The sequence below is a fragment of the Portunus trituberculatus genome, chromosome 9, assembly GCF_017591435.1.
Source record: "Portunus trituberculatus isolate SZX2019 chromosome 9, ASM1759143v1, whole genome shotgun sequence".
Taxonomy (NCBI): Eukaryota; Metazoa; Arthropoda; class Malacostraca; order Decapoda; family Portunidae; genus Portunus; species Portunus trituberculatus.
In genome coordinates, this window is record NC_059263.1 from 67,603 (window position 1) to 77,500 (window position 9,898).

The 9,898-nt window shown below is 48.8% G+C and overlaps 1 protein-coding gene across 2 annotated transcripts in view; it reads left to right on the plus strand.

The window, feature by feature from the left end:
• Window positions 1-3,181: 3,181 nt before the first annotated feature.
• The window catches only part of LOC123501672 (protein pinocchio-like), a 61,489-nt gene continuing 54,772 nt past the window's right edge, over window positions 3,182-9,898 (plus strand). Inside the window, exon 1 of one of the 2 annotated variants that reach the window (XM_045250637.1) lies at window positions 3,182-3,487. In XM_045250637.1, the coding sequence (XP_045106572.1) occupies window positions 3,397-3,487 (91 nt within the window). In that variant the 5' untranslated portion in view covers window positions 3,182-3,396. The remainder of the gene's footprint in view (window positions 3,488-9,898) is intronic. The other variant, XM_045250636.1, reaches the window with a different exon arrangement.

Consider the following 9,898-nt stretch of genomic DNA (forward strand, 5'->3'; position numbering starts at 1 on the left):
TTGTCCCGGTGTGTGGTGTGTGCCTGGTCTCAGACCTATCCCAAGATCGGAAATAATGAGCTCTGAGCTCGTTCCGTAGGGTAACGTCTGGCTGTCTCGTCAGAGACTGCAGCAGATCAAACAGTGAATTACACACACACACACACACACCCGGTAGCTCAGTGGTTAGAGCGCTGGCTTCACACGCCAGAGGACCGGGGTTCGATTCCCCGGCCGGGTGGAGATATTTGGGTGTGTCTCCTTTCACGTGTAGCCCCTGTTCACCTAGCAGTGAGTAGGTACAGGATGAAAATCGAGAAGTTGTGAGCTTGTTGTCCCGGTGTGTGGTGTGTGCCTGGTCTCAGGCATATCCGAAGATCGGAAGTAATGAGCTCTGAGCTCGTTCCGTAGGGTAACATCTGGCTGTCTCGTCAGAGACTGCAGCAGATCAAACAGTGAAACACACACACACGCACACACACCACGTAGTGTAGCGGTTAACACGCTTGACTCACAATCAAGAGAGCTCGGGTTCGAGTCCCAGGGGCGGTGAAGCAAATGAGCAAGCCTTTTATGTGTAGCCCCTGTTCACCTAGCAGTAAATAGGTACGGGATGTAACTCAATGGGTTGTGGCCTCGCTTTCCCGGTGTGAGGAGTGTGTGTTGTGGTCTCAGCTCGCTCCGTAATGGGAAGACTGGCTGGGTGACCAGCAGACGACCGTGGTGGTGGTGGTGGTGAATTACTCTCTCACACACACACAGGAAAAAAAAAAAAAAAAAAAAAAAAAAAAAACTATAACGGTAAGACGGAGATTGACGACAGCGATAATAGTGGTGTAATATGGGAGGTGTGTGTGTGTGTGTGTGTGTGGTAAGAAACATGAACTGGAGGACCTTTCAGGAATGGTCAGGCACACTGAAGGACCTTTCGCTGAGCCTCTAGCCTGTTGAAGCCTCGAGGGACAGAAAACGGTATACTTTGTCAGCGGTGGGAGGAATATTCACCCTCCCAACACTCCAACCTCCTCCATCTTCCCCTCACCACCGCTCCTTTCCTTCCTCGTAATCAATCCCAACCCGATGTTGCGGTGGATACATTTTTTTCCGCCACAAGAGATGGAATCCAAGTAGCTAATTTCGCAGACGTAAAAATAACTGGTGACATTTCTCTAATGTAACTGTGCTCGAGGCAATGAAAATACCAACAACAAGGTCCGATTTCGTGATACAAGCAAGAGAGAGAGAGAGAGAGAGAGAGAGAGAGAGATACACGCCCTTCTCAAGACTCTCAGCACATAAATACAAGGACATTTACTTATTTATTCATTTTCTATAGAAAGAACCTTGCATTGACGACCAATCCATTACATTAGAAAGCGAGAGAAAACGGTAGTGGCGGGAAGGGTCACGTGGTTGCTGGTGGGGCAGGGGGGGAGGGACAGGATCCTACTGGGCAATGGACACCCCAGGGAGTAGGCTGGGTAACCTTGACACCCATAATTCACTCCATTAAAGTTACCATCGCAGACAAGCATTCCATTAACATAAATCATCAGTACTGTAGAAGGCGGGAACGGGGACAGACAACACCTCATAAAAAACACTGTGGCGTCTGTCCCCATTACAAGACGCGGATTTCGGGGGCGTCCAAACATTATGTGTGTGTGTGTGTGTGTGTGTGTGTATGTGTGTGTGTGTGTGTGTGTGTGTGTAGGGTAGTGTATACCAAGGTTATCAAGCTGAACTCAAGTATTGGCAACGAAAAACTAGATATCTGGCTTGCTCCCTGATTAATTATTTTGAGAAATGTCCCGATCACATTTTACAACTATAAGCGAGTGGTGCTGTGGTGGTGGTGGTGGTGGTGTGATACGTTGCCACATTGTACGATATTTTTTTTTTTTACCCTTTGTTAATTTACTTACACATTTTTTCCCCCTGTAAGCGTAACGGGGAAGTGGTTTGTCTTGGACACTCGACATTGTTTGTGTGCCAATACTTCCGTGAGGGACGGGGCAAGGAGCTGGGAGCGGGGCCGGAGCAAGCACCGGACGGCAGCAGCAGCAGCCAACAGGTTGTGTGATAAGGGCGCGTGATGCAAGATAATCCCGCACAATCCGATAAGGAGGTAAGCGCTAAGCGGGGCGGGTGCGAGGGCAGGGCACGGGGCAGGGGACAAGGCGGCGTTTGGCATGGGGCAAGGGCGTCTTGGTGCACTCTTCAGAATGCTGGTGCGCGCCTCCGGTAGTCATTATTTTCTTATTTGTATGAAAAGACGATGGGAAGCCTCGTGGAGAATAACTGACTGGACCACCTGTAGCTGCCTTCCCTGCCTGGCCCTTCCCCACGCATGGCGCTGCCCGGTGGCCAAGGCGCTTTCCAAGAGCTTTGTGCTTGCATTACATGAATAACAAGAACAGCAGCAGCAACAAGCAGCAGCAGCATAAACAAGAGGAAAAGAACAGCATTACTACTACTACTATTACTACTACTACTACTACAACATTGAAAACATCGAGGATAATCACATGAATCAAATTGCAGATTGTTATACAGGAGTTAAATTGAATAGCAAACATTCACACAATATATGGAACACGCAAAAGGGAAGGCAGAGAACAGAACACTGCACCAGTCCATAGCCTACGGGTTCCTACCGGCAGGAGACACGCGACGACGCAGGTCTCGAGCCAATAGGAACCCGAGGGAAGAGGACGTCCGGTGGCAGGAAATGGCAGAGGTAAGAATAGAAGGGCCTCAGGGCGTCCTCAGAGGTGGAGTAGGACGCCTTATGTGTGCGTTGCTCCTTTGTCATGGCCACAGGTCCATTAGTCAGTCCAGAGGCCAGGTCCTGCCCAGATCTGATCTATAAATATCAAAAGTGCCGAATTAGCACAGTGCCGAACCCTCTAGGGCACGGAGGGGATCCTGCTGGCGCGCCATAAATAGGTGGGGGGCCAGGAGAGTAAGGGCGCAGGTAGTGTACGTAAGTAACAAGTGTTGGGCGCCACCGGGGCTGCCAGGAGTCCATTATCAGAGTGGCTGGCTGGCTGGCCGGGACGGTGGGGCGGGGTAGGGGCGGGTGTCCCCACAGAGGCCGCCGCCGTGAATGCCTCGCGGGACGTGCATGACGAGGCAGCCAACTCAGTTCCACCTCTCCTCTGCCGCAGTGTAGCGCGCCCCTCGCTCCAGCCACACCGCTTCCCCGCCTAGCCAACCCGCAAGCCCTCGCTCTCTCCTCTCTCTTTCGCTCTCCTTCCCCCCTCCCAAAATCTCCTCGGCCACGCTTCGTAAGGAGAGAACCTTCGAGGAGTCCCAGAGCGACTGACGTGTCAGGCAGCGCGCTGAGCCATTTCCCGCCAAAACTCTGCCCAGAACGACGCCGCCGCCCGCACGCCTCCCCCGCCCACTCTCGCCATGGCTGACATCCTCCTCTACGATGAAGGGATTATCTTCGACGCCGACGATCCTGACTTCGACCACAGGGAAGAGGACGATGCCAAAGTGGGTGAGTGGCGGCCTGGGAGTTGATAGAGTGGCCAGACAGCGAGGAAAGGAGAGCGGGAAAAGGAATGGGGAGGACGGGAGGGCGGGAGGGAGGAGGGACGGGGAGCCTCATGTAAGGAGCACTGGGTACGTTTATTACGACCGTTGTTCAAAGTAGTGCTGCAGGTTATGTCTGCTTTTGCTGCGTCGTGTCTGTCTGAGCCTCCCTGCGACTTCAGACACGAACTGTTCATTCTATCACAACCTTCTCTCTCTCTGTTCACTGCGCCGCTGCCGTGCCTGAAGGAGAGCAACACGGGCAGTATAAGATTTCGCTCGTATTCACTGCGTCCTCCGAGGGTCAGTCCTTCCCCCTGGCCTGCCGGGATCAATGGCTCCTCGGGGCCTGTGTGGGAGCTGCCTTGAGACCACTAGCCCTCCTACAGGAGTGAAAGAAGCGCCGCCAGAACTGTTTGGGAATGTGGCACTGGCTAAATAGTGAAGGAATGCATCTCGTGCACAATCTCTCTCTCTCTCTCTCTCTCTCTCTCTCTGGCGCCAACCGTTTTCTCAATCGGGGAGGAAAGTTCCATGTGACTGACTCACTTCAGGGTACATTTAGACTGCGTCAGGTAGTTCAGGAGACTCAAAACTCAACACACTACACATACTGAGACGCAAGGGCCCGCGTAGGCACTGAGGGAGAGGTCCTGCCTTAGGGATTTTTTTTTGCCGGGTGGAGGAACAGCGTGCCAGTGCCTGCTGGTGTTCAAGATTGAATGTTAACTTTCTATTTATTGTGTGTGGCTCAGCGGGTGTCCATGGTCGACGGACGTAGGCCAGCAGGGGTTAGATGCCACGGCACACGAGTGTTGATCATGCTGAGTGAGCTGTTCCCCCAGGAGACCTCGGAATGGCGGGGCGATCCAGGTGTAATAGCGTGGGTGAAAGTTCTGTTTGTCTGTGTGTGTGTGTGTGTGTGTGTGTGTGTGTGTGTGTGTGTGTGTGTGTGTGTGTGTGTGTGTGTGTACGTAAACGTCAGCTACTGAGTTGGCTTCCGATAGGTGTGTAGCTGCCCGTGTGTGTGTGTGTGTGACAAGCACGGCTGTAAGGGGCGTGGTAAATATAGGCGGAGCAGGGTCCTCAAAAAAAAAAATAATAATAAATAAATAAATAAAAAAAATAAAAAAAAGATGCAGAGAGAGAGAGAGAGAGAGAGAGAGAGAGAGAGAGAGAGAGAGAGAGAGAGAAGGAAATCAATGCAATGAAATATATTATGGCTGTGTACATCATGTGTTATGTAAGTTGTCAAAGGTTTGAAGTTATAAGGGAGTGGCAGGGACGCCCGAGGGAGTGCCGCCTCATGAGCGTCCCCAGGTGGGCTGTACCACAGGGGACTGACACCCTGGGGCATGGCGGGGCACGGGGCACGGAGGCTGGCGGGGTAGGGGACGGGCATCTGTGCCAAGATAATTCCACCACACAATTACCAAGGCGTATTTCTTCGCCCTGAGCCTGGCGTCACTGGCCTGGCTGGCTGGTGCCTGCGTCCGCTGATTGGCTGGCGCCGGGAACTTTCCACTGGCGGGGGGTTTCGGGAGTTTCCGCGGCTACACACGCGCCCCTCGCCACCCGCCGCCCGCCGCTCTGCCTCACCCTCACGTTTTCTCAGCGTTCTCACTTCAGTACCACGCCCACAGCGAACCTACTTCGGCAGGTAACCCGCTTATCTGCGTCGCCCGGCAATAGCCGACCTACCGGCGCGCTGTGAGAGACCTGAGACGGAACCCGACGGTGACGTCATTCTGAAATGGTGGCCCGGGAGGAAAGGGGAGGACGGGGCTGAGGTGCACGCCAGCGGCTCAGGTGCACTGAGATGACTGAAGGATATGATGAGGAAGGGCGTCCCTGCGAGGCGCCAGGCGGCGGTCCTGGTGAACCTGATCCAGAACAGCCTTGCCTGCACCGTGACTCAACCGCACCGCCACGCTCACTAATTAATCCTCGGCACGGTAATGACGCTCATCTTCCTCTAAGACATACTCATGATCCAATTACTCTCAATTACTCCTACTTCAGGCCACTGTGACCAGGCAGTCTTTCGGGTGCACATCGAATATAAATAGCATGAAATGTGTATGACATCGCCTTCCGTCACGCCAGGCACGCGCCAAACCCAGGCGACACTCACACTCAGCCTCGCCCTCGCCCTCAAGTGTTTCAGCACCACGCCGTGACACTCACCTTCCCTCCTGCCGTCTCTAGCTGCCCTGCGTTCTCCTGTAGGGACGGCAGCGGAAAGGCACGCCAGACCCTCCTACAGAGCCTCATACTGACGAGACAGTAAGTGGCTCGTGGAGCTGCTGCTGCTGCTGCTGTTCCTCGGGGTGGCTGTTGAGCACGGGAGGCGGCATTCAATGGGAGAGAAACGCTGATGATGATAACTGATGACTGATGATTGCGCCAACAATTAATGTTGAGGTGCCAAACTCAATCTACAATAACAACAACAACAACAACAACAACACCTACTACTACTACTACTACTACTACTACCATGTTAATAACAGTAATAATGAAAATTCAATAAATTCCTATGGTGCATACCACTCTCTCTCTCTCTCTCTCTCTCTCTCTCTCTCTCTCTCTCTCTCACACCACCACAGACATCCTCTTATTAAGATTATCTCTATTACCCTTCCCTCCTCGTCTCTCACCCTCATTCCTGCACGCACACTCATCTCTCTCTCTCTCTCTCTCTCTCTCTCTCTCTCTCTCTCTCTCTCTCTCTCTCTCTCTCTGAGATGCCCCTCGGGATGTGTACACACGTGTCTTAATGGAACCGCGAAGGACGAAGAGGTTCACCCAACACCAGGCTGACTCATGAGGAGGGCGGGGTGGGTTGGGCTGGGGCGGGTCTGGACGGGGACGAGGGCCAGGGAACACTCTTATCTCTTGACTCGCTCCCTTTGCCACACACACACACACACACACACACAGTAGGGAAAGGTCATGTCTGCTGGGTTACCTCGAGACGGCCAGACTAGAGTTTAGGTCATGTTGTTTTTGCTGTTTGTCTACCTATTATCTTAGGATCTCTGTGTACTTGTCCTTCTCCTCGTATCATCTGTTGTACCCTCATTGCTCTTCTCTCTTCTCTTCCCTTCTTGCTTTCTTTTTCCTGTATTTCTTCTTTCTTCATCTTCTTTTTCTTCTTTGTCTTTCTCCTTCTCTCCCTTCGTGTATGTTCTCGTAAACCTTGAACTTATGTTTTATCTGTGGTGGTGGTAGTAGTAGTAGTAGTAGTAGTAGTAGTAGTAGTAGTAGTAGTAGTAGTAGTAGTAGTAGTAGCAGCAGCAGCAGTAGCAGTGGTAATAGTAGTAGTAGTAGTAGTAGTAGTAGTAGTAGTAGTAGCAGTAGCAGTAGCAGTAACAGTAACAGTAGCAGTAGCAGCAGCAGCAGCAGCAGCAGTAGCAGTGGTAATAGTAGTAGTAGTAGTAATAGTAGTAGTAGTAGTTGTTGTTTTCTTCCTTCCTCTTCCTTCTTCTCTAATACTAATTATTCTTTTCTCCTTTACTTCTTCCATACCAGTTCTCTCTCTCTCTCTCTCTCTCTCTCTCTCTCTCTCTCTCTCTGTCTCATTCTTGGGTTATATAAGTATTACCTCACATTTTATCATTCATTCTACACACAACACCTTCTCACATTATTCATCTCAGCACCGTCATTCCTCACACACACACACACACACACACACACACACACACACACACACACACACACACACACACACACACACTGTCCCAAGGTTACTCATGGTCGTATCTCTCTCACGCACATATTTTACGTACATACACAAAACAAATACATACATACATACATACATATAAACACACATACATACAAACACCGTCATTATAAAAGTACTATATAGTATACGTAGTCAAAATGTGTGTGTGTGTGTGTGTGTGTGTGTGTGTGTGTTAGCACCTGGGCGTGATAAGAAATACAGAGAATGTCCATATCTTTAATATTTGATGTGGTGGTGATGGTGGTGGTAGTGGTGGTAGTAGTGAGTGGTGGTGATAATGGTGGTGGTAGTAGTTATTAAAGAAAAATGCAAAACAAAAAGAGCACACACACACACACACACACACGGTAGCTCAGTGGTTAGAGCACTGGCTTCACAAGCCAGAGGACCGGGGTTCGATTCCCCGGCCGGGTGGAGATATTTGGGTGTATCTCCTTTCACGTGTAGCCCCTGTTCACCTAGCAGTGAGTAGGTACGGGATGTAAATCGAGTTGTGACCTTGTTGTCCCGGTGTGTGGTGTGTGCCTGGTCTCAGGCCTATCCGAAGATCGGAAATAATGAGCTCTGAGCTCGTTCCGTAGGGTAACGTCTGGCTGTCTCGTCAGAGACTGCAACATATCAAACAGTGAAACACACACACACATATACACACTTCCTGGAGAAGGACAGACGGACAAACACACACGGAAATAAATGTTTTCTTAGATAAAAAAGGAAAAAAAAAAACAAGACTAGTCAATGTGATCGGGCAAAACGAGGACCAATGAGAGAGAGAGAGAGAGAGAGAGAGAGAGAGAGAGAGAGAGAGAGAGAGAGAGAGAGAGAGAGAGAGAGAGAGAGAGAGAGAGAGAGAGAGCGTGTGTGTACAGTATCCATTAACACATATCTGTAACTCGACTGTGAACACAAGTGGTAAATACGCTAAGTTTGAAATAGTGATGTGTTAATGCGTCTTAGGAATGATATTGGTGCCAAGAATATATATCACTTCATGGTGTGTGTGTGTGTGTGTGTGTGTGTGTGTGTGTGTAGCAAGTCTCGCCTCTAGTTTTCTCATATTACTCCTTTTACTTTTTTTTTTTCCTCTCATTCTCGTTATATCATTTTTTCATTCTTATCAATTTATTACTACAGTCTTTCGGTGTAGATTTTCCCCAGTAGCATTAACTTCTTTTGTTCGTTCTTCCTCTTTCATTCCTTCATTCTTGCATTCCTTGTGTCACGTATTCCCCTCCTCTTGTCATGTCTTGAGATACGAAACACTCTCTCTTAATTATTCTCCAACGTAAAACACAACACGTCTTCTGCCATTACTCTCGTCTTCGTCCTCGTCTTCATTTCATCTTGACCTGCGTTTCTCTCTCTCTCTCTCTCTCTCTCTCTCTCTCTCTCTCTCTCTCTCTCTGTTTTTTCCTCTTTTTTTTTTCATTATACACTCGTCTAATATAAACATAACTACCCAACCAGCACATGTTCACAAAAGCTTCATTCTTCCACAGTTTTCAAAGGCTGCAGATGATCACCCGGGTTCTCAACAATGTTTCGCCTTAAAAAGCTGCAAAAATCGTGTTAATCTGTCTCTTGAACCGTAAAATGTTCCCTTAAAGAACCCGTCAAATTTCAAGGCGGGTTCTCATGGCTGTCTCGCCTTTGATAATGGAAAAATAGTGTTAATCTGCCACTAGAACCGTAAAAAAAAAAATAAATAAATAAAAATAAATAGATAAATAAAATAACCTCACTAAGAACCCGTATAACTTTAACTACAGCCTTTTGAAGTAAGTGGAGGTGCGGTGCAGAGGTATTTTACAATATGGTCTCTCTCTATTTATTTTATTCAAAGGCCACGAAGAATATGGTCTGTCAAATGCGTCAGGACATTCTTGAGTGATGCACTGGAGGCAGGAGTGTTCTGTTGTGGTCGCTTCGTCTCACAAACTGACCTCCAGAAGAAAACGAATCTCGCATTTTTTTTAAGGGGCATCTTCGGCATTTTTGTGGTTTCCTGTGTCTCGAAACTCGTGGTGTAGGAAATCCCGAGATCCTTAGTTAATGGTGCGAGATTCAGTTATACTCTCTCTCTCTCTCTCTCTCTCTCTCATCGACAAGGAAAAAAAGGAAATAGATAAGGAAAAATAAAGAAGAAAATGATAAAGCAAGAATAATAAAAGAGTAAATAGGAAACACAAGTAACAAAGTCAGTCTCTCTCTCTCTCTCTCTCTCTCTCTCTCTCTCTCTCTCTCTCTCTCTCTCTCTCTCTCTCTCTCTCTCTCTCTCTCTCTCCCCCCGCGGTGCATTACGTTACCCAGACAATTGTTTCCTAAGTGTAGTCAATGCGAAGGACAGACAGGGAAAGGTGGACAAGGTTAGGTTAGGCTTAGTCTGAGGACACACACACACACACACACACACACACACACACACACACACACACTAGTCAATAAGGAAGGAATAGATCAATAATACAGCGTTATGAAAAGGAGTTGTGATGACATATAAAGCAATAAATAATAGGTAAAATAATAGGTATCTGGAATGCGCCTGAAGAAGAAGAAGAAGAAGAAGAAGAAGAAGAAGAAGAAGAAGAAGAAGAAGAAGAAGAAATAGCAGCATTAGAAGAA